This window comes from Mastigoproctus giganteus, chromosome 9 (assembly GCF_048544385.1).
Source record: "Mastigoproctus giganteus isolate SK-2022 chromosome 9, ASM4854438v1, whole genome shotgun sequence".
Classification (NCBI taxonomy): domain Eukaryota; kingdom Metazoa; phylum Arthropoda; class Arachnida; order Uropygi; family Thelyphonidae; genus Mastigoproctus; species Mastigoproctus giganteus.
The window spans coordinates 112,447,610-112,474,071 of NC_143583.1; the positions used below are offsets into that span (position 1 = coordinate 112,447,610).

Below are 26,462 nucleotides of genomic sequence, written 5' to 3' on the forward strand. Positions count from 1 at the left end.
TGTTCTGCTGGGGTACCCTTGGGCCAGTCATCCATGTGCCAGGCACTCTGTTGTTGTCATTTGGTTTTTAGGAGCATTAGCAACTAAGGCCATATTGCTCCGAGGATATGCAGTGGTCATTCCCTGACCTTTCCACATCCTCCGTATTTGGTGGTCACAGGCTTGAACCCCGGTCTAATCAAGAAGCGTGTGCTACACACTGCCGCTCCTACCCACCTGGTTACGGAGGCGCCCGGGCACTCTGACATCTACCACCTAGCTAAACATCATTGCTGACCAGGTACACCCTTTCGTGGCAGTGGTCTTCCCCTCTGGCAGTGCCGTCTTTCAGCTGGATAATGTGCCATGCCACACCACCCGGATTGTTTGAGACTGGTTCACGGAACATGAGGAAGACTTCCAGGTATTGCTCTGGCCTCCAAATTCTTCAGACGTCATTCCCATCGAGCATCTGTGGTTTGTGTTGGAACAGCAACTCCGATCTGCGGCATCTCAGCCACGGACCTTACAGGAGTTAAAGGATCTGCTCGTTACGTGTTGGTACCAGAAACCACAAGACACATTTAGAAATCTTGTTGCATCCATGCCTCGCCAGCATGAGCTTTGGCTGCACGTGGCGGATCAACATATTAGGTAGGTGATCATAATGTTTTGGCTCATCAGTGTATAAGCTTATATTTTAGCTATTTCTGAGTATTACAAGATTTTAAGTGCTTTTCTCTTAAACGTATAAACATTATTCATTGTTCTTCTCTTAATATTCTTTCCAAATTAAGATGTTCCACTAAACATTGCCTGGTAAAAAGTGCACATCTGTGTCAGTTCAGCTGGTTCATCCAACTGAACATTAACATTAAAGATAAATATGCTTCAGTAAGGTTCTGATCGGATCGGGTTTATCAGCAATTAACAATTGAAAATGTCTACGTTGCAGCTAGAATCTGTTTTTAATTGTTAAATAATCTTACGAAGATACACTCATACTGAAGAATATGGTTTACCTTTAATGTTTAGTTATATTTTCCAAAACAAACCAGTCCACTTAATACAGAGAAATGTCCTTTAACGCTTTGACTGCCTGCATTCAAAACATGCCCTTCTACGTTAGTAGTAATGTTGTCTAAGTCACTTGCCCATACCTTGTTTGCATAGTCTACTACAATCTACTTTTACAGTCTTAAGCATTGAAATTTTAAATTTCAATTCTTAAATTGCTAAATATGTTGAAATGAAGCTAATACAAATAATTGTTGTTGTCAAACATTTCTTATATCAACAAGGTGCACTGAGAGTATTTGATTCAACATAACTGTTGAAACTGCTACATTTTCGAACAAACCTTGTGATGATATCTACAACTTTTCACGAAAGAATTTATATATGCTCATTTCAAAAATTTTGCCATCATCACTTGCCATAGTTTCAGAGAAAATGCAAAGACTTGTTTTTGAAAATAAAATTGTCAAAACATTTTAAATGCTGCTACAGAAAATAATGCTATGTAGTTTATGCTCCTTATCAAGGGTTTGAAAAATCAAAGCATATTACTGGGGAAAAAAATAAAAAAATTTTGTTTCAAAGATTAAATTTTAAAAACTATAAATTTAGCTTGCCAAACTAACTGAAAATATTTTTTAATACCTCTTCAGGAATTTCCCAATATTCTGGGTCTGAATCATCACTAACGTGTACAATTTTCCAACTATACTTGTATTTAATGATATTACTTTCACTATCAGCAGTGTCTCTGATAGAAAAATTTTCAAATGAGTTGTTAAATGTTAATGTACGCTTCCTGTGGTTTTCAAATTTTAAATAGAGCTCCTTCATACTTTGCATCCTGTCAAAATTTATATGTTCTTTTTTTTCATTCTTCAAATATGGCTTGGGCTCATCTTCAGCCTCAGTAAACCTTTCCAAATACTGTTTAGTAAGTGATGGTGGGGAAACTTGGATATATTTTGAAATTTCACTCTGTCTTGGTATGTTCTGTTCACTATCAGAACCTGAATGTTTTTGTGGATCAGTTTGAAGCATATCAAATTTAACCCCTTTTGAAACTTTTCTTATGGGTGAATACTTTCTTTTTGCTATTTTTGAAGGCTGTTTTCTGACAAAACCTGAAATAAATTTCCTATGAACGCCTAACATCATAGATTTTTGGACGCAACTTGGTGTATATAATTTTCTTGTAGCTTTTTTCAAGAATTGGGAAAAAATACTCATATCAGTTCTTTCAGATATGTCACTGTTAAATAAACCTTTAGTTTCTTTTCCCAAAATTGGTATGACTAATCCAGGACGTAAAATTTTCACAAATTCCATCAACTCTTGGAATGATGAGTGATTAGAGTATTCAATAATATGGATATTATCATGACAGCAGTATGGAACAAAGCCCAGACCTGAAAAACGAGAAGTTGCCAAAATTGCACATGTAGTTTTTTCCCGGTTCCACTTCTGAATATTCTGGCCATTAATCTGAGCTGTTGCAACAACAACAACTTTTGCTGAAGTCCTGTCTTCTACAGTAGCAATGTCTGAAAGTTCTAGTATTTCCAAGGTTTCCATTCTTCTTTCAGATACATGTAATTTACTTTGTGTTTCTTCTGCTACTTTTAACAACAATTCTTCCTTGCCCAAATTATCCATTCCCATAATAACCCTTTCGCTTTTCTGAAGACAGTCATGCATTTGTTGTAAAAATGCACCCATAGCATCTTCACGACTCATAAAGGAACATTTTGGAGAACAGTATGTATTGTCTAAATAGAGAATATCTATCGATGGAATCTGTATGGATTTTAACATGGTGGAAGTGAAGCGAAAATCTCCTGTATACAAAATATTTCCAAAGTATCCTTGAAATAAAAACATAACAGAACCAGGACAGTGGTTTGCATCAATAGGACAAACTGTTATAGTTTCCATGCCATCTTCATCCAGTGGAATGATATATTCCTCACCTACTTCCAGCACTTTCACCAATGATGGATTGACCTATAATAAAACATAGTACATATAAAAATTGATGTTTATACAGACTATCCAAATAACAAATAATAACATACATTAAATGCAAATAAAGATGTCACTGTGGTAAACAATACTGGGGCAATCCAATTATTATATTCATCTAACCAGTGGGATGGATACTTTCATGTTGTACCACTTTTTCATTCTCATATCCATTCTCCCCCACCCAACTCCACTGCACATCTAAACTTTTGTTAACTTTTTGATAAATATTAGTAATTGCTTAACCCCTGTAATATTTTGTGGGTTTAATTCTTACCTTAATCATGGTTGCTAAAGGACCCACTTCAAATACTTCATCTTTGGATATCATACTTTAGACAGGAATGAGCATAGACAATTCATGTATGAATCACTTAAATAGCTTGTGACACATATTCCAAGCTCAGTAAAGTAGATAATCCTAGCTCAACCAAAGTGTCTTCGTAAGGAGCATACTTCAAATTAAAACCTGTTGCATGACTTGTCATAATGGGTGACGCACTACAGATCTGTGCTCCAGAACAATCAAATGCATCCTGCTCTAATTCATGAGAATTTAGTTTAAGTTGGAGAATCTGTTGTCAGGGGAATGGGTAACATTTTTTGTAACAAGGATATATGAACTAGAACCAGGAGCAACAATTGATGATGGTATCAACAGATTCAGATTTTAAGGGGTAAAGAGAGTGCATTATTATTCATGTGGGACTAACGATGTTACATAGATATAGGTCCAAGCTGAAAATATACTGAAAGTTAAGTCAGAATGTATGTGTCTGCAATTCTGCCAAGACATGATGGGTGAGACTATGCTAAAACCACTGCGAATTAATTCAAGACTTGAGAAACGCTGCAAGGCATTGGGGGAAAATTCTTTAATTGGTGTGGTTTATTCTAGTAGGTAAAAGGAATCTAATTTATATAGACGACAAAATATGCTTGAAATGGTGCATGGATTATTCCCAATGTCATTAGAGGGGAAGGGGAGGGGGCCTTAAGTTTTCAGGTAACCTTCTAATTGGGGGATGGTGGGGGTAATATATGTAACTGTTTATCTGAAAACATGGATAAAGGTAATGCTTGCACAATTGGGGGGGGGGGTTATGCTCATAATTATGAAGCATCAAGTTGTCATGGGTGGCAAGCGCAACGTTGAGTCAGTTTCATGTAACATAAGCACTAGGAAAGTAAAAATGAGAGTAGGTGTGTGCTACAGGCCTAATGACTCTGATGAGTATAATGAACAACTGTACAGAGAAAGAGAGTGGGCCAATATATCAGAATGGCTTATAATGTCAACAGTGTCAAACTTTTGACATTGTTGCACATGGAAGACTATTGTACAAATTGGAGCAGAATGGTATTAAGGGTAAGTTGCTACAATGGATAAAAGGATGGTTAAGTGGGAGAAGACAGAGGGTGGTAATCAATGGGTGCTGCTCTTCGTGGACTAATGTTATTAGTGGAGTCCCACAGGGTTCGGTGTTAGGTCCACTGTTGTTTTGTATATTTATCAATGATATTGATGAAGGTATATCAGGCTTAATGTCAAAGTTTGCAGATGATACAAAGGTTGGCAGGGTTATTAACAACTGTAAAGATACTATGCTACTCCAACTGGATCTAGATAAATTGGGCAAATGGGCTGAGAAGTGGCAACTGAAGTTTAACCTTGACAAATGCAAAGTACTGCATATGGGTAGAAGTAACCCCAGAGAAACGTACCAACTGTGTGGTACTACACTTAAGGTGGTAGAAAATGAAAAAGACCTGGGAGTAATTGTGCAGTCAGATATGAAGTTTTCTGAGCAGTGCAGACAGGCTGCCAGGGCAGGTCATGGGGTTTTGTCACTGATATATAGGAATTTTGCTAGCAGGGATAAGGAGGTGATTGTCCCTCTGTATAAGGCAATGGTCAGGCCACGCCTTGAGTACTGCACACAGGTCCGGAGGCCTCATTTTAGGAAGGATGTAGATTTACTTGAGCATGTACAGAGAAGGGCAACAAGATTGGTGAGGGGAATGAAGGGATCCTCTTAACAAGAGAGGCTTAAGTTCTGCAAATTGCAGTGGCTGGAGACTAGGCACCTGCGCGGTGATCTGATTGAGGTGTATAAGGCCTTGAATGGGTTGAGCACGCTGAATTCTGATGGGATCCTTCCACTTGTTCAGATTACGAACCTAAGGGGGCATAAATTCAAATTAAGAAAGGACAGATGTAGAATTCATGTGCGGAAATTTGCCTTTAGCCAGCGGGTGGTTAATTGCCGGAACAAACTTCCATCTGTAGTGGAAGTTAATAGGTTGAATAAATTTAAGGAGGAACTAGACAGGCAATTTGGAGGGAATAGTGTGTTTTTTTTTTTTTTTTTTGGCTGATGCTGCATAAGCACACTTGCTTTCTTGCATCACATGCTACTACTACTAATGTGCAATTTCAACTTTCCAGATATTGACTGGAACTTGTGGGTTCCAGTACTCACACTAGCAAAACTGTTGTGGATTTATTGGATGACTGTCTTCTACAGCAGCATATTACGGAGGTAGCAAGAGAAAGAGCAACATTCTTGATCTGATTACACTAGCCAACAAAAAATATTTTTTGTCATACCTCTGCAATGAAAATATGCGATTCTGGAGTAAATATGTTGATTCCTAAAATCACCATAAAAAGGCTACATCAAAAGATGTACCGATGTTTAATGTTAAAAAAAGGTATATATATGTATAATTCAAGTTTGTAATACAAGTGTAAAAAAATATTTTATATTTTTTTACACTCGCAGCCAAATTGCAGAAGGTATATTTGGATATATTAAAATGTTTGCTTTTTTTTTAGACATACCAGATATATTTGTCATACAGAAGATGGTTCTCACCAAGCCACAGGGACTGCAAAGGGCAACACTTTGAGTTGGCATGGAACCACTCCCTAAGGCATACAGGTAATACAACACTTGTGAGGCACCCAAGATTTGTCTCGATCACAAATTTTACATCTGAAAGTTTTAATAATCTCATAGATATTTTCCCTTTGAGTCTTCGGGATAAAGCGTCCAAAAACATAACAAAAGTTCTCTGGATGATTGATACACTTCCTATGTTTCTGCTTATTCATTGTAGCACTAAATGATTTATGAAAACAAATTCAGTTTTGAACACTACAATATAAAAACAACACAAATTCAATTTTTATCACTACACAGACTTGACAGACATGGCAACTTACATATGGGTAGCAGTAATCCCAGAGTGACTTATCAACTGTGTGGTACTACACTCAGGGTAGTGGAAAATGAAAGACTTGGGAGTAATTGTGCAGTCAGATATGAAATTCCCTAAGCAGTGTAGAAAGGCTCTCCAGGACAGCTCTTGGGGTTTTGTCAATGATATACAGAAACTTTGCTAGCAGGGATAAGGAGGTAATTATCCCTTTGTATAAGGCCATGGTCAGGCCACCTATTGAGTACTGCCCACAGGCTTGGAGGCCTCATATTAGAAAGGATGTAGAGCTGCTGAAATGGGTACAGAGAAGGGCAACAAGATTGGTGAGGGTAACTCTTTCCAAGAAAGGCTTCAGTATGCAAATTGCGGCATCTCTGCAGATTAGGCCTGTGTGGTGATCTGATTGAGATGTTTAAGGTGTTGAATGGCTTGAACAACCTCAATGCCGATGGAATTTTGACTTCAGCCCCAATGGGTGGTTGATTGCTGGAACAAGCTTCCATCCATTGTTGGATGGGTGAAATGTTTTTTTTTTTGGCTTTCAGTTGACACTACTAAGTAGCAGTTTCTGCGGAACACTATTAAGCTTGTGAATGGACTAGTGATCGACCTATTCAAGTTCTGCAAATCAAACGCTACTAATACTAAGTAGCATGTTTCTGTGAACACCATTGAGCTTGTGAATGGAGTAGTGATCGACCTCTCCTGCAAATCAAAATCAAATAGCTCAAAAAAAAAAACTGCAGAAAACCATATTGATGTGGCTGTGAGGTCTGCTACCCAGTGGAAAGAGCACAAGACATCCAGCTACTTAAAAGCATCAAGATTCATATATCCTGGATCATATTACTTGTGAGACTGTTAAAGCTTAGGCTACCAAAATTTGTAAACATTACCTATTGGCATATGGGCAATTAATTATGTGATCTGAGCTTATTGGTATGCTGTATATAAAAAAAATTGTTTTTGTACATTTATTAGATTGTATATAATATGAATAAGTAATTGTAAGACAAAGACTGCTCTCTTGGCTGAATGTGCCTCCCCCCCCATATGGCTACCACATACAATAAACTGATTTTAATAATAATAAATAAGGAGGATGATTAGCCAGTGGTTACGATGCCACAGTGCCTCTGACTCTGACCCACAGCTCGCTGTTAGAGACACTAAATATTTACAAAGTCAATCTGATACTGACACACTTTCTAGAGGCAACCATGGTGAAATGGAAGACCACCATCATGACCAGACCAATTGCTTATCAGAAGAGGAATCTTCCAGGAAGGTAACCTGAACCCACCGTGGTTCTGTCTAGCACTCAACCTACTGTACATCGTGCCCAAGAACAAGTAGATATTCCATAAAAAAAAAAAAAGGGAGGAAGAACCTGTACACCTTCTCTCGTGGATAACATCAACTGAGAATCATCTCCAACAGCTACTCCGATCACAGAGTTCAGCACACATTTGGCCTAGAAAATGCAAGATCCATGAATTACATCAGGAAAATCCAGTCAGCTGAAGACCAGTGAAGAGATAAAAACCCCATGGCATAGAGAGAGAGAGACCTACAATATCTGGGGATGATGCAGGCTCAACAGCTAGAACACAAGGAGATCAAGACCTACCTAACTGAAAAAAAGCCTACTGGAATCAAAGCTTAATGGCAGGAACATGATCAAAGCCATAAACACCTGTGCAGTCCCAGTATTAACATACTCCTTCAGGATTATAGATTGGAACAACACTGAGCTGGAAGAGATTATGAGATTTACCAGAATAATGATGACAAAGAGCCACCAACACCACCCAAAGTCTGCCATTAAGAGACAGACCATAACCTAGAAAGGAAGAGAGAGAGAGAGGGGGGTTTACAGATCTCATTGAACAACAGAAAGCAATTAAAAACATGAGAGATTACTTCCAGGAAAACAGTACCATTCTACCAAGCCATAAGGAAGACAGATAAAAAATGGCATGCATTGCTTAACCAGACCCCATTCACATAGAAGAAACAAAGATGAAAAGATGGGCAAAGAAGGCACTCATGGTGGACACTATAATGATCTCCATCAAGACTACATAGATAAGATGGCTTCGAATATGTGGCTCGCGAGCAGAATGCTCTTCCCTGAGATCGAAGGATTCACGCTTGCCTGAACCCACCGTAGTTCTATCTAGCACTCAACCTACTGTACATTGTGTCCAAGAACAAGTACAGATATTCCATAAAAAAAAAATTAGGAAGGACGTGTAATCAACAGCAGGAACCACCCTGTAGTAACAGTTGACACGTCACCAATGCCATCTAGCCTCAAAAACAATCCAACTCATCACTGCGGGATGTAGGGTTATCACCCAGAATACGCTCAGACACAACCAGGTCACCAGGATAATACATCAGAAGCTAGTGAAAAATTATTAGTTGATCAAAGAAAGTGTACTGCATTACAAGTACAAACCCCAACACACAAAGAAAGTGTACTGCATTATAAGTACAATCCCCAACTCACAAACTATACTGGGACCACGTCATAATAACAGACAAAGATGATCCCACACAACAGACCAGAGATCACCATCATCAACAAGAAGGAAATGGCTATGTACCTGATCAACATAGCAACAACCTTCAGAAAACAAGGAAAAGATCAGGAAATACGCAAACCTAAAAGGAAGTCAAATAAATGTGGCATATAGAACAAATAATGACCATCTCAATCACCACTGGCATGGTGCTAAAAAGCTTTCATAAGAACCTAGCAACAATAGGCCTCGTAGAGAACGCTTACATGGAACTCCAGAAAGCTCTGATCCTGAACATGTAGGATAGTCAGAGTTCCTTACCCAATAATAGCACCAGGCATAACCACCCCATGCACCTGGTCCCAGTAACCACTGCCAAGTGGGAAGAACTCATTGGGAGAAAAGGATAATAATAATAATGGAAACATTTACTTTTTATCCTGGTTGCACATTCTATTCATATGCAGTGGTATACCACAGCTTGAACCTCAATGCAACATTTTTTTATTGTACCAAAGTCTTCCCTTTTAGACCCCCCCCCCTGAACTCATGGTCCTGGTGGGCTGCATAGCACCATGAGATGATCTACTGCTCGTATGAAAAAAAAAAAAATTTATGAAAACATACAGGTGCTTTTTTTAAAAAAAAAAAGTATTTACTATGATTGAAATATTTTTGGCAACCTGAAAATGATGGCACATCTTGGAATGCAGTTTGGTTTGGTTGCAAAAAATATTGCTGTTTTCTCTATGGGTGGAAGAGCGAAGCAAAAGATGGCATTATATAGTTCAAAAATAGCCTGTTCGAACTTAGTTTCACAACTGAAAAATATGTAGCATCGGTCTCATAAACAGATTTTTTTTTTTTTTTTTTTAAACTTGCTCTTCACATTAAGTTGGGCCTAATGAAAAACTTCACTTTACTAATGGAGAAAGAAAATGAATATAAAATGGCATTATGCCTGGCATTTGACTCAATACATCATAAGGCAATGTTTCGGACACTGGAAAGACAAGGCACAGATATCCCATTACATTATGATTTTGAAGAGAATATATGAGAACGCCATCTCCTTTATTAGACTAGACAAAGAGACAATATCTCCAAAGTTGTTTACTGCTGCCAGACCTTGAAGAAAATCGGACTGGTTGCAGAAAGGAGTCAATGTGAATGGAGTGTACCTAAACCATTTACAGATGACACTGTGATCATAAGCCATGATCCCAAAGAATATCTTAATCAATAAGGATGTCGGACTAAAGACGAATATGGTTAAAACAAAAGTAACGATGAACAAGTATGCCACAGGATGAGATATAATCATTGAAAATGTGGGTTCATATATTTATCTTGGACAAATCATTAGCTGTAATAACAATAAATGACTGGAAGTCAAGAGAAGAATAAATTTTGAATGATTAGCATTCATCAAATATAGTCATATACTAAGGAGCAATATCCCAATTTGTCTGAAATGTAAAATAATGAACTAATGTATACTCCCTGCCATGACTTATGGAAGTGAAACTTGGGCATTCACCAAAAGAATGGAAGAGAAACTGAAAACTACACAGTGAAGAATGGAATGAATTCTATTAGAAATCAGACTGTCAGATAAGAGAAACACATGGATTAGGCAGCAAACTCAGGTAAAGGACATTCTTAACAAAAATAAAGAACTGAAATGGACTTGGGCAGGACACATAGCTTAAAGACACGATGACAGATGGACTAAGAAAATAACAGAATGTACCCAAGAGGAGCTAAAAGAAAACCTGGAAGAAGACAACAGAGATGGACAGATGAAATTCAAGGGTTCATGGGCAGTAAATGGATGGCCATTGCACAAAACAAAAGGAAGTGAAAAGTTGCTGGAGAGGCCTTCGCCTTGCAGTGGATTGAAAATGGTTGATGATGACGATGAATGAAAAACTTTATAAAAAATACCAAATAAAGATGGTAATAGATTTTTATATTTAGAGAATAAGCAAAGTGAAAATCAAAGTATTTTCACTCCACACAAATTATAAAACTTATGCATAGTGCATCTGAGGCCACATTAACCCAATTGATAACAGTATGAAACTCTTCTAAAATGGTTCCTGCTAACTACCTAGGCAGAAGTTCCCAAACTTTCTCAGTTCACAGCACCCTTATTGTCTCAGTATTTTTTTGTAGTGCCCCTAGGCCAAAAGAAATACCTAACAGTTCTGTTTATTAAGTAGTTAGGTCCAAACAACTTAAGTAATGTTGAAACTGTGAACTACCTCAAGCTAGTAGTTAGCACGGTGTCCGACAGATATCGAGTGTAGCTGTTTCCCTCGAAAATTTAAAATATCTAGCGATGCCCCTGTGCGTTTGCTGGGGTGCCACGGCGCACAGTTTGGGAGCCACTGTGTCTAGGGCAGTGTTTCTCAACCTGTGTGCCGCAGAAAATGCAAATAAAAAAAAAATTTAAATCCAAGTTTTATAATAAAATTAAATTCATTTATTTATACTGCACCGATCCCAGTCCCTTCCAGCAGTCAGTGTGACGTCACGTTTTGATTCCTAGTACTAGATCTGTTCACCTTTATTCAGCCATTCTTATAATTTCAGAGACTTTCCCAGACACCCCAGTTGTATAAGTGCAACGTGTAAGCAGCATAGTAAGAAATTTCCTTTGTGTTTTTATATCTCTAAAACATCATATTCAGTTAATTCATATAGAACAGGTATTTTTGATTAACTGTATTAGTATATTCTAGAAGTAATTTTAATTTTTTTTAGAAATGATTAGCAATGGATAAATTTTTAGTGAAAGGAAATCAAAAGAGGTAACAACTTGATAACAACGGGCTTGGAGAAAATGACAAACAAAAACGAACAACCATCAACATCAAAAAAGAAGAAAACGTAAATATGATTATTTGGCAGTGGGATTTTCATATACTGGTACCCAAGATTGTTCTTTATGTGTGGCATGTGGTTTAAAATTGTCAAATGAATCAATGGTGCCGAGTAAATTGCAGAGTCATTTTTCTACGAAACACGAGAATCTACTGTCCAAAACCGTGGAGTATTTTAAAAGACTGCTGGCCTCTACTAGAAAACAAGGTACAGAATTTTATAATATGGCTAAAATATCTGATAAGTGCAAGAAGCCAGCTTAAAAAAAAAGAAAGAAATCTCAGCTGATTGCAGAAAGTCTGATTTTACCAGCATGTTTGGTAATCATGAAAAGTATTTTGGGAGAGTAAGCTGGAAAAAAAAATAATGACAGCACCATTCTCGAACAGCACAATTAGCAGGCGTATAAAAGAAATGTCTGATGATATTGAAAAATAAGTTGTTCGAAATATTAATAATTTTGGGCAACTGTTTGCATTGCAAGTAGATAATTCTACAGATTTTAGGGGTAAATCCCAATTAATAGCATTTGTCAGGTTTATTGAAAACAACAATTATTCATCTTTTTTGTTGTTGCAAAGAACTCGCTGAAAGAACAACTGGCCAAGATATTTTCAAAATAATGAATAATTATTTACAAAAGTGTGGTATATTATGGAAGTTGTGTTTTGGCATTTGTACCAATGGTGCTCCTGCAATGGTAGGAACACTAAAAGGATTTCTAAGCTTAGTAAAACGAATTCAAATATTATTACAATACTTTTATACACAGAGAAGTTCTAGTAGTGGAGACAGTCGTACCTGATTTAAAACTTGTATTTGATCAAGCGGTTAAAATGGTCAATTATATCAAAACTAGACCACAAACAAATACGTATTTTCGAAAAATTATGCGAGGTTGTTTTTTTTTTTTTTTTGTTTTTTGGAAGCATTAGCAACTAAGGCCATATTGCTCAGGGATATGCGGTGGTCATTCTCTGAACCTTTCTGTATTTGGTGGTGACAAGCTCGAACCCCGGTCTAATCAAGAAGCGTGTGCTCTGATCATTTCTTTTTAATGATGCAATCAGGTTTAGTGGTTATCAAAAGGAAATGTAATTATCGTAACGAATTGCGTGGGGAAATGCTCATTTTTTTTTCACTGGAGCAATCAGAATTTTGCGATTATTTAAGTGATGAAATTGGTGCTGCAAATTAGCTTTTACAGCAGATTTATTAGCGCAGCTTAATAAATTAAATATCAGTATGCAAGGCTCATAGGAAAATTTACTTACTTCTACTGACAAGCTGTGTATATGGAAAAAATTTTGAACTGTTTTCCTTGACTGCCAAAACGAATTATGCTAAAATAATTAATGTAATAAGCAAAACATTAGAGCTGTTAAAGACAAAAATTGAGCATTACGCTTGATACCAAAAAATATTTGTGGGTAGAGAACTATTTGCTACAAGAAACCTTCTGACATTTTTAGAACGTAATTTGCAAGAGGAAGAAGAATTGGCTGAGATCCGTAGTGATCAGTCGCTGGCAATTCACTTTAATAACACTAATATTAGCAAATTTTGAATCAAAATGAATATCCACGATTTCTGAAAACGCAATTAGAATTTTATTGCCATTTTCCACTTCCTACTTGTGCGAAACAGGGTTTTCTGCTTTAAATGAGATTAAACAAAAAAAGAGAGACTAAAGTCAGTAGAAAAGGAGCTGACAGTAAGCCTATCCACAATAAATCCTCGTATTAAAACACTGCCTCCCATCAGACCCAACTGTTTCACTGATTAAAATACTATAATTGTATATATATTTTTTTAATATTTTCTTTTAAATTTCATGCAATTCATGTATGTTCAAAAACATTAAAGCATTTAAAACAAATAATAAATTATTTGTTTTAAAGTATTATTAAATATACCCAACAGAAATAACTTCCAGTTTGTGAATATATATATAATATATTATATTTGAAAACGAAATGCACAAGGCATAATCCTTGAGGGTTTTGGTAATTAACTATATAATATCGGTGTAGATACGCCATAGTTAACCCATAAATTTGAATTACGTATGTAGTGTAAAGGGCATAGTTTTAATAGTATTTCATATTGTGGGTGCCTTCACAACGAGATAGCTGGTATTGCACTACTTCAAATAAATAATGCTTCTCTAGTAGAGAAGACTTACTGTTATTTATTTTCAGAGGATACCACCACCAGATAATCATTTCGAAGCTAGTGGGCTTCATCATCAGTGGGCGGACAGGTACCATGGTAGCGCAACATGCCATCACAGTTGCAAAGTTATATCCACAATATGAGAGATGCCAAAGGGTGTTGGTAAATGCACAAGGCACATGAGATACTATTAAAACAATGTCCTTTACACTACATACGTAGTTCAAATTTATGGGTTAACTATGGTGTATCTACACCGATATTATATAATTATATTATATATATAATATATATGAGTATAATAGTGATTGTATTGTGCCAAAACAACGAAAAGGTTGAGAAACACTGGTCTAGGGCATAGCTGATAAATTATTGTGATACCATTAAAGAAGCACTGAATGCCTTAAAAACAGATAGAAATAAGTCCTTAAAGATTACATTAAGTTCCTTCTCCCCAGCAACCATCCATCATATTTCAGGGTTAGTATTAAAATGGCAGAAAGATGCAAGGAAGTAAAGCTTGTGTAGCATCTGCCTTCAAAAAATAAAATAAAATAAAAAAGTGAACTGCAGCCATTATCAATCTACTGCAGGATAGAATTCTCGATTCATGTCGAGGGAAATGGACCATAATCTGCCAACAGGTCCAGTGTGGGTTGGCAGATCGACATATTTAGCAGTCAGGGGATTGAACCCAGTCTAATCAAAGAGCGTGTGCTACTCCACTCCCACACACCTGACCACTCAGCTACAGAGGCCTTCTGACATTGGATAATATGCACTAAACCTCTTATAATTAGAAATTGTAATATGAACTAAAACTAGGCAAATATATATGTAGATACAGCAGAGTGTTGATAATCCAAACTAATTGGGACTGGAGGTAATTCAGACTTCCGATTTGTTCAGAATTTTGAACTTATTAAAAATAAGTTCAATTAACTTAATTCAATTATATTAACCTTACCATCTCATCTGCAGAAAGATCTTTCTCAAGATTGAAAATAATAAAAAATTACTTGAGATCTAGCATTAGTCAAGAACGATTTACCTTCTTAGCCATTTTATCTATCGAATCCGAAATAGCCAAAAAACTAAGTTATGATGATATTATCAACGAATTTGCTATAAAACATGTAAGAAAATGAAACAAAAATCACATATTGTGACCTTATTCGATTAAGTCGCATACCAAATTGTATTTTGTAGGTATATGAAGCAATTATTTTTCTTATTTGATATTAAAGATTTTTTTGTGACTGCAATGTTAATTTTATTAAAATAATTTAATTATTTATCATTTTCATGTAATTCTTACTGAACCAATTTGTGCAATGTAATAAATATCAAAATGCAATAAATTATTTTGTTGTATGAAATTTGTATCAAGGCCCGCAAGTCAACTTTGCACAGGGCCCCACTTTTGTTCGGGCCAGCCCTGATTATAAGTTGTTTATTTCATAGGACAGCACTTTTTTGTAACATCCTGACAACTTCTACCCAAACATGATATGAAGGATTATATGCTGAAATCCTTGTGGATTAACTCATGACTTGAGGGGATCTGCAAGGCATGGTGGGGGGGGGGGTTATCAGAATGATCCACACTTGGAGGTAGAAGGAATCTATTTTGTAGAGCTAGTATTTAATTGAACAAGGTGGTGCAAGGGTTTTTTCCAGTATCATCGGGGATACTTTAAGGGTTAAGGAAACTGCTAGTTTGGGGGGGGGAGAGAAGGGTATACAGACATTTATCTAATGATGCGTGTCCAAGTAATGCTAGCACATACATATCAAAACTTCTTGTTTCTTGCCACTACAGCCGATGTTGTCAATATATTTTCTGAAGGTGGCAACATTTCAAATGAGCAGGAAGATAAAGCTATAGAAACAAGACTAAATAAGTTCAAGGGGTGTCATAGTAGTAATGACCCAGAAATTGGAGATGACGAGTTCCACTATAGTATGTATAACGTATTTAGAGAAGATAGAAGGGAAGTGGTGAGATCATACTTCTTATCAAAAGCAGCCTGAGTGCAAAAAAAAAAAAAAAAAAAAGCTTTTGCTGAGTCAGAAGTTACACTTACCAGCATAGAATCGAGCAAGCAAACTCATCATTGGGAACAAAATTTTTAAATAAACTATATGATGATTATTTGTACCAGCATGTTAGAGAAAAGACTAGGAGTAAGAATATTCTAGAACTTATTATTATTATTATTAACTATATGATGCAAGGAAGCCTGAGGCTTATGCTGCACCAGCCAAAAACAAAAAAAAAAATTTCCCAAGTTACCCTGAAAGAGAGAGAGAAAAGTAGAAGGGAATCACCAAGAAAGAGAAGAATGACGATATCCAGGGTCATTACTCGTGAATCAGATGAGATCATAGAGCTTACAATACAGAAACCATTGGCAGGTACTGATCATGCATTCAGTTAATTGGAAGATGAAGAAAGCTGTTGCAGTTATTAAAGATAAAAGCATGGGTTTTAATTCCAGAAAAGGAGACTATGAGAGTTTAAGGTGCTCCGAGGCATCTATTAACTGGGTGGATTGCAGAGGGAGGAATACATTAGAATTATGGAATAGCTTTCAAGTAATAATCACTGAGATCACAAATGCATATATACCATTAAGAAAATATAGCATAAAGAGGATGCCAAGATGGATGAATACAGAGTTAGCCAATCTAATACAGTGGAAGGTAGAATGAAAAAATTACGCAGCAATGAAACACAATAAAACCATCCAACACCTTTTTTTTTTATGAAAACTCCAAACACGAAAGGTATCAAAACCTATAGTACTTAGTACCGTGCATGGGTTGAAGGAGAAGTATGGGGGGGGGGGATGCCGGACTACAAGCTGATCTGTAATAGACCCACAGATAGATTAGCCAATTCAGAGTATGAGAAAGCACTGGCTAAGAGAGTAAAGAATGGTGACAATGAGTTTTTCGTATATGTGAATACAAAGAAGAAAATGACTCAGATCAGACCCTTGGAGGAAAGTCTTAGATAATGCAGTTAATATTGCTGATGAATTGAATAGGTATTTTGCATCAGTCTTTACTGACAAAATATCCTTCACGCTGAGGACAGGAGAAGCTGTGCAAGCGAGGCAGAGGCAAATGAAATTAGTGATTTCAAAAGTACGGATGACAGTTTATTATAAAAGCTTTCAAGCTTAATGCCATCAACTCCTGGAGTTGATGGCATATACCCAGTAATTTTGAGAGAGCCAGCCAGAGAAACTATTGAACTAGTTAGGTTAATTATGAGGGCATCAATGGACTCAGGAAAAATTTCTCTTGAATGGAGAAGTGCCAGTGTATCGCCAATATATTCTAAGAGTAAAGTCAGTAACTACAAACTAATTAGTCTGACTTCAGGAATAGGGGAAAATCTTGGAAGAAAATGATTAACATTGCAATCCAGAGACATTTAGACTGAAATGGCATTCTGAAGGACATAGAACATGGTTTTGTTATGGGAAAATCATGTTCCACTAATCTCGTAAGCTATTTTAACACAGTTACTCATGAGCTGGATGCATGGAACAATTTCAACATGGTTATTTTGATTTTAGCAAGGCATTTAACTCAGTCCCTCATCAAAGGTTACTGTATAAACTGGAACACGTTGGAATTACTGGAAAGATTCTAAAATGGATCACAGAGTGGCTGCAGGGCAGAAGGTTGTAATTAATGGACATTCTTCAGATTGGCATAACTTCAGAAGCAGAATCCCCAAGGGAAATCAACTAAGGGATAGAGGGCACGATGTCAAAATTTGCAAACAAAGTAAAGTTTGAGAGAGTCATTAATGATCATTGCCAATTAGTGCTCCACCAGGATGACTTGAACAGGCTTCAAGAATGGTCAGAAAAGTGGCAACTACATTTTAATGCAGAAAAATACAAGGTCTTACACTTTTAGAATAGCAACCACAGAATAACTTATCGCTTGGTGGAGATGAATTATATAATTCTTGTATTGAATTTACAAACCTCATCATCAGAACATATGTGTAAGGGAAGGAAATCGAAGAACATTTAACAACTATGTAAAACAAATTGATAGATAATCAGAAGTTAACTTCTTATTCTTGTAATTTTAATTTTTGATTATGGTATAAAACAATATGATTTCAATCAGGAAATCATATAGATAACTTCTGATTATCTATCAATTTGTTTTACATAGTTGTTAAATGTTCTTCGATTTCCTCCCCATGATTATACAAGAATTATATAATTCTTGTATTGTAAATTCAATACAAGAATTGTATAATTCATCTCCACCAAGTGTATAAGTTATTCTGTGGTTGCTATTCTCAAAGTGTAAAAACTTGTATTTTGCTGCATAAAGCAAGATAAAACAGTAACCATAAAAACTGTAAATACTTAACTCTATGGATATGGCCCTCTTACTTCTTATGTCACAATTCAGTTACAACAATATTCATCTAGTGCAGGGCTTTATGAAGAATAACAATAATATACATGAATTTTGCTAGTAGGGAAAAGGAGGTGATTATCCCATTGTACAAGGCAATGGTAGGCCACACCTCGAGTACTGGAGGCCTCATTTTAGGAAGGATGTAGATTTGCTTGAGCATGTACAGAGAAGGAGACAAAGGAGCCCTCTTACCAAGAAAGGCTTAAGTTCTGCAAATTGCAGTGGCTGGAAACTAGGCACCTGCGAGGTGATCTAATTGAGGTGTATAAGGCCTTGAATGGGTTGAGCACGCTGAATTCTGATGGGATTCTTCCGCTTGCTCAGATTACGAACCTGAGGGGGCATATATTCAAATTGAGGAAAGACAGTTGTAGAATAGATGTGCGGAAATTTGCCTTTAGCCAGCAGGTGGTTAACTGCTGGAACAAACTTCCATCTGTCATTGTGAAAGTTGATAGCTTAAATAAATTCAAGGAGGAACTGGACAAATTTTTAGAGGGAATGGATGTGTGAAATTGGATTTTTTTTTTTTTTTTTTGGCTGATGCTACATAAGCTCATATGCTTGCTTTCTTGCATCACATGCCTCCATTACTACTACTACTACAAGGTAAGATTATGGTACAAAGCTATCCAATGTATAAGAAACACCATGAGGGCAAAAGCTGTAAGACGACAGGTTCTAGGCTATAGACCTGAACTGGGAGGTTTGGTCATGAGAATGATCTCAATTCAGAAATCTTATATGGAGAATGTTACACCTTATTGGTCCTGACACTATGTGGCTGTTTTTACTCCTCTTCTTGTAACATTTGTGGGTAACAGTCTCATGACTGGGATTATGGTGAGTCAGTAACAGTTTTTTCACTTCATTTTCTATCATTCTTTTAAAGAATATTGAAATTTGATCCTTGTTTTCTGTTGGTCAAAAGTCACTAAAAAGCCTGATGAAGAAGGCCTCCTCGAAGGTTCTTATTTTGTATTTTTTTTTATCAGTGGTGAGTACTGTTGTATCTTCTAATTCCTAAAGGTTCTGCATTGGAAGACAATGGTGGTTTGTATCTGATTTGTTGGACTACCATACTGTACATCCTTCTTGTGTTCATCGTCTGGTTTGAAGCCTCTAGTAGGATTCTCTGATGTAGGCAATCCCACAACCACACCTTATGAGGTATACAGGCCTCTGGGACTCTCTGGGTAATTTTAGGCATTGTTTGAGGGATGATAAACTACTGTAGAATGTGACCACATCTTGTTTTATGGCAGTTTCACTGATGCCTGGGACATATGGAATGCAAATGTATGGGATCCTTAGTCTCTCTGGTGGCTTGGTCTATTTCCTTTATCATGTGGAGCAGGTTGTTGAGGACTAGTTCAGTTACAGCTGAGGGATGGTTTTAAAGAAGGAGGTAATCGCTGCATATTTTAAGGGTACAGACAATATTCAGGAAGGGTAGCGTGCTATTTTCTTTTATTTCCATTTTGAATGGAAATTTGAATTCAATGAATTGGCGAAGTGAGTTTAGGTTGTTGAAGGAACTGTTTATGTTTTCTAGGCTGCCCTTCCAGATGTACAGGATATCAATGGGACCAACAAGATGTAATGCTTTCCATGTAAGATTTCCCGTTTAAGATCATTCTCCCAGTCAAATCTTCTGGTTTAGGGCTATAGCCTAGAACCAGCACAGTAGCTTATGGCCTTTGCCCTCAGGACATTCCTTATTCATTGGATAGCCTCACACTGTAATCTTAACTTGTTATTCTTTATGAAGCCCCTGCACTAAGTGAATATTTCTGTAACTAAATTGCAACATAGAAAGTAAGAGGGCTGTATCAATGGCACGTTATACCTTCATGGGGTCCAAGGCAAAATGGAATTTGGGGACCCCATCTAAAGAAAAAACTAATGAAGAACATTTTCAATTTCATTTTATTGTGACAACAAAACAAATTATATGACATAGGAACTAAATATAAAATTTCATCAAAATCGGTAAAACCATTTTTGAAAAAAAGTGCAATTTTCAAATTAATTTTCAAGTAAAGTTTAGCATTAGCAGAGGCATACGATGCAAGAAAGCAAGCTTATGCAGCATCAGCCAAAAAAATAATGCTCTCATTCCAAATACCTGTCCAGCTCAGCCTTAAATTTATTTAGTCTATCAACTTCCACAACAAAAGATGGAAGTCTGTTCCACCAATCAACTACCTGCTGGCTAAAGGCAAACTTCCACACATCTATCCTACAACTCTTTCCTCAATTTGAATTTATGCCCTCTCAGGTGATTATTCTGAGCAAGTGGAAGAATCCCATCAGCATTGGGCATGCTCAAACCATTCAAGGCTTTATACACCTCAATCAGATCACCTTTCAGGTGCCTAGTCTCCATACACTGTAATCTGCAAAGCTTAAGCCTTTCTTTGTAAGAGCAACCCTTCGTTCCATTCACTAATCTTGTTGCCCTTCTCTGTACTCGTTCCAATAGCTCTACATTCTTCTTAAAATGAGGCCTCCAGACCTGTGTACAGTACTCAAGATGTGGCCTGACCATTCACTTATACAAGGGGATAATCACCTCCTTATCCCTGCTAGAAAAATTCCTGTGTATCATTGACAAGACACCATGAGCTACTTTGGCCGACCGTCTGCACTGCTCAGAAAACTTCATACCTGCCTGCACAATTACCTCCAGGTAATAAATTCATTGGCCTTGGCAGGTAGAAAGTTCAGGTTTCAGATAAAAATCACTTAAAAATATTAGTAAAAAACAGCAATAAGTTTTTGAAACAGTGATTTTAGGACCCCCCCCCTGATCGAGTCTAGGGCTCGATCAGTGGTCCCAAAATCACTGGATACAGCCCAGTGGCACATTATCTATAGGCAAAAAAGATATCTGCCTAAGGCAGATATTTTTAGCTGTAGGTGTGTGCAGTTTTCATGGTTACTGTTTTATTTTATCTTGGTTATAGTTTCTAAGTTCCTGAATGCAAATCATATTGTCTCATAAGCTAAAAATTAAAGATTTTTAGTGTTACTTCTAATTAGTTATCTATCAATTTATTTTATATAGTTGGTAACTGTTCTTCTATTTCCCCATAACACTCACGGCCTGATGGGGGGTTTGATAAGAATCCTGAAACATCCACTAAGAAATTGAGCTTGCATTCTATATGAATTTAATAAAACTTATTTTGTTAATAACTTTCTGATAGTGTCATTTAATATGATTGTGATAGTGTCATTTAATATGATTATATATACTATATAATTTACAATAGGGATAAAAACCAAGTAATGTCTTTTCCCAACTATGTTACCCTATTAAATTTATGATCAGATTGATTTAGGCTCAGGAATTTGATTCCAATTTGATTCCATTACATTCCAATAAACAATTTTTTAATGCAGTATATACTGTTTACTGTATATATTACTTTTAATGCAGTATATACTGTTTACTGTTAATTTACTGTTTATACATTTAGACCACAGAATACCATTTCAAAAAATGGCCACTATGTCCTTTTTTCAAATTGCATTAAAATTATTGTTAATACTATCAATACTTATGGTATACTTCTAAAGTTTATAACTTACCTGTAGCTTTCTAATCACAAATTTTGCTGAAATTGGAGATGTATATAAAGGTAACTTCCATGATTTTGAAAGACCAACAGTATGATCAGAATGGCAATGAGTAAGAAAAAAACATCTGACCTGGCTACACTCATTAACTTTCCAGAAATCAACTGCTATAGGTGTGTTCAGGATAATATGACCATTAGAATTCATCCTTCATCTACCAAAGAAATTAATTAATAAGCACTGCTGATAAAAATACTACAGTAGTAATTGCTGATTATTCAGACATTTAAAATAACAGATATTTGACTACCTTTTGGGGAAAATATAGCAACAGTAATGCAATGGATTTCAAAATAACATTGACATAATTTACCATAATTTGATAATTTTAAGCATCTCTGCATTCATTTTTTGTCTTTTGATATGACTTAGCCTTCCCAATGACAGCAGCCCAAATTTCATCATCAAAGACTTACTGGTGTTTCATCAGATGACAGGGCGTCTCTAGTGTATGCTGACCAGCAGTCATAATAGTGCTTTAGAGTTTAAACAAATTACAGATTAGCTTTTTGATGATGCTATCTGTTTAAAATACATTGCTTAGCCATTAACATTCAGCACCCCTACATTGACAGTTGGTCACATCATACCCAAGCACCACTTGTCAGACAACTTGCAGGATAGATGATATGAGGAGGTTTTCCTTTTTTTTTTTTTTGTGCGCTTAAAAGATGATATCTGCTCTACAACGTCATCAACTTTTGGCCCCGGCAGACATACCCTGGTCCTATTCCACCTATCCTTTTTGCATAATATATTTTCCGTCTCCCTGACAGTAGAGTCACTGACAATAACAACCGTGGTATGTCTGCCGGGGCCAAAAGTTGATGACGTTGTAGAGCAGATATCATCTTTTAAGCACACATTGGCACTAATGATATTAAAAGTAGAACAGCAGAATTACTTAACAAGTACAGGTCAATGTTGAAAGAAAGCCGCAATTAGGGTTGAATTTGAAAGTGTCTGCAATTCTGATCAGACACGATAGGAGGGAGTATATGATGAGAGCCTTGCCAATCAATTTGGCCCTGGAGAGATTGTGCAAGGCTCATGGGATAGAATTTTTCTTAGCGTGGTCTGTGCTTGTTAACAGGAAACTGCTTCTACAGGGAGGGGATACACTTAAATAGAAAGGGTGCAAGAATATTTGCTGATGCTATCGAAGCAGTGTTAGGTGGGTTGGAAAACTGCTAGCTTGGGGGATACACAGACTAATTGATTAACAGTAGCTGCTGGCAGAGGTGAAAGTGATTCTTACACTGCTTCTATTGTAATGAGCAGCAGTCTGGAAAACAAGGCGCTGGGGATTTCAGAGACTGCTGGGAGTCATCACAGAACAAGTAAATACATGGGCTGTGTTAAGATAGCTAAAAATAAAAACAGGTGTATGTATACTTCCTATACACCAATGCTAAGAGTTTAGTAAATAAATTTGATGAATTTGAGGTGCTGGTCAAAACATCAAAGTTTTCACCAACAGCTTTGTGACACCATGTCTCTGATATTGTTGGGATATCAGAGACATGGTGTCACACAGATATAAGGAATGCAGAATTGGAATTTGGGGAGTACAATGTGTACAAGAAGGATAGATGCAGTGGTGAGCTGTGAATATTTTAACATTGGGCTCGGTTTTGCTGACTTTTTAATGTAAAACATCCTTGGGGGTACCTACCAAGTAAATCTGATCGGTCACGGAAGTGACATCATCCATGGCTTCCGTCAGAGGCGCTCACACCACTAGCCTATGCTGAGTAGTCACTAGTAGTGTGATTAGAGCTGTTATGTTATGTTATTTGGTTTTTAGGAGCATTAGCAACTAAGGCCATATTGCTCCGGTGCGGTGGTCATTCCCTGACCTTTCCGCATCCTCCGTATTTGGTGGTGACGGGCTCGAACCCCTGATTAGAGCACTTGATGCATTTTTCGTGACTGGTACGATATCTCGAGTCAGGGGAAAAGAGGGGGCATATTCCCCCCTTAACCATGCGTATAAGTGTACCTAGGTCTATCTAAAAAAAAGAACACTCAAAAACCTGGTCGTCATTTCCCCCTTACAATGATACCTGGTTCCAACAGTGTCTCGAGTTCTAACCTTTTAGAATTTTTGAATAGTATAACGTTACAATCATACTTCTTGCAGTTACTATTGCAGTATGTCACATGGCTGCAACAATACAAGTATTTGTCACATGGCTGCAAAAATGCAAATATTGGTCAATTTATTTTTTCATCTGGCATTTTCATTATATTCCATTGTTAGGTGCCCTTAACAGCTGCATATGTCATTTCAACTAAAAGATACAAAATCGGGTACCTCAAACGATGCTGTTTTCCAGAGTTTAGATATGTCACAATCGCAAGTATACATCTCTTACTTTAGTTATCATAAATCCATTATATTGTCTTCCAAAAATTATGGAAATTTGTGAATGCTCAATATAATATTTACAATACAAAACCTCTTTTATTTCATAATCAATATATACAAATCAAAATACCTAAAATAAATGCAAAAAATGTTTCACATAAAACCATCTACCACGTGCACTCAGCACACCCACTTTTTTATTCTTTTTTTTACAACTAGGGAAATAAAATGGATACTTTTTTCATGATAAAATTTTAATATTGTGAATAAAAAAATAAAATGAATATTTCCTATATCACAAATAACATTAGCATTAGTAGAGGCATGCGATGCAAGAAAGCAAGCTAAGTAGCATCAGTCAAAAAAAAAAAAACCCTCCCATTTCACCCCTACATTCGTTCCAAATGCCTGTCCAGCTCAGCCTTAAATTTATTTAGCCTATTAGCTTCCATAACAAAAAATGGAACCCTGTTCCACCAATCAACTACCCACTGGCTAAAGGCAAATTTCTGTATATCTATTCTACAACTATCATTCCTTAATTTGAAACTGTGTCCCCTCAGGTTCTTAGTCTGAGCAAGAGGAAGAATCCCATCAACATTCAGCTTGCTCAATCCATTCAAGGCCTTATACACCTCAATCAGATCACCTCGCAGGTGCCTACTCTCCAGGTGCTGCAATTTGCAGAACTTAAGCCTTTCTTGGTAAGAGCACCCGTTTGTTCCCCTCACCAATCTTGTTGCCCTTCTTTGTACTCATTCTAGCAACTCTACATCCTTTCTAAAATCAGGCCTCCAGACCTGTACACAGTATTCTAGGTGTGGCCTGACCATTGCCTTGTATAATGGGATAATCACTGCCCTGTCCCTGCTGCTAGCAAAATTCTTATATACCATTGACAAGACTCCATGACCTGCCCTGGCAGCCCGTCTGCACTGCTCAGCGAACTTCATATTTGACTGCACAATTACCCCCAGGTCCTTTTCACTTTCCACTTCCCTAAGTGTAGTACCACACAGTTGGTATGTTTCTCCTCGATTATTGCTACACATATGCAGTACTTTGTATTTGTCAATGTTAAACTTCAGTTGCCACTTCTCAGCCCATTTGCCCAATTTATCTAGATCCAGTTGGAGTAGCATAGTATCTTTACAGTTGTTAATAACCCTGCCAACCATTGTATCATCTGCAAACTTGGACTTTAACCTGATATACCTTCATCAATATCATTGATAAATATACAAAACAACAATGGGCCCAACACCAAACCCTAGCTCTTTGAATACTGTGCAGAATGTAGGAATCACTTGGATATTCAGCTACTGTAACCATGATTACATGGTCACAGTAGCTGAATATTTGTAATCCCTTTAACATTTAAGGGCTACCTGACCTTTAACCCTTAAGGGATTTCAGCTACCTGAGTAGCTGATATCTCTTTAACCCTTAATTCGCACTTTTTAACTGCCTAAAGGCCAGAGGAAGGAACAATGCATACAAAGTTAATTCTCATAACCTGTTCATTACAAAGTTCAAGGAACTTAAATTTTCACATGACGTTTGTAGTAACGAGGTCCCCCAAAAGTGTCAAAAGTTAGTTTTTTTTGGCATATACTATATATCTAAGAATAATAATAAATAATAACAATATCAAAAATAAATTAATAAAATAAAAAAAATAAAAACAAAAGCCTTGTCTAACAATACAGTTAGAGGAATAACACATTTTTTAAAGATTTTATTTTTTTTGTAAGATAAACTAAGAGAAAAGCAATTAACAGAAATAAAAATATTGAACAGTATATATTTTGATATATACAATAAAAAGAATTAATCTTAATATAAAAGGAGACATACAATCCATTAACTTTTTGATATATTAATCTAATTTAAAGAAAGAATCCACTGTTCTTTGCACAGTTTTTGTCCTATATGCATTTTTAACTAAAGCACAGACATTATCAAACTACTAATGCTATTGCTTTTATATTAGTTGAAGTATACGATACAAGAAAGCAAGCTGTAGGATAGATGTGCGGAAGTTTACCTTTAGCCAGCGGGTAGTTGATTGGTGGAACAGACTTCCATCTTTTGTCATGGAACTTGATAGCCTAAATAAATTTAAGGCTGAGCTGGATAGGTATTTGGAA

General features: G+C 36.6%; 1 protein-coding gene across 1 annotated transcript; it reads right to left on the reverse strand.

Moving 5' to 3' along the window:
- Positions 1–1,617: 1,617 nt before the first annotated feature.
- Positions 1,618–22,088, reverse strand: LOC150080649 (5' exonuclease Apollo-like). The gene is made up of 2 exons (XM_090380772.1): positions 21,894–22,088; positions 1,618–3,000 (listed from the first exon to the last, which is right to left on the reverse strand). The coding sequence occupies exons 1-2, from the start codon at positions 22,086–22,088 to the stop codon at positions 1,618–1,620; spliced, it is 1,578 nt and encodes a 525-aa protein (XP_090236898.1).
- Positions 22,089–26,462: the final 4,374 nt, after the last annotated feature.

Bases quoted from the DNA above. Each gene is read 5' to 3' on its own strand.
- LOC150080649 (XM_090380772.1), bottom strand. From the start codon at position 22,088: ATGAATTCTAATGGTCATATTATCCTGAACACACCTATAGCAGTTGAT. The intron at 3,001-21,893 runs GTAAGTTATAAA...GTTTTATTATAG, and splicing joins TTGTGATTAGAAAGCTACAG to GTCAATCCATCATTGGTGAA.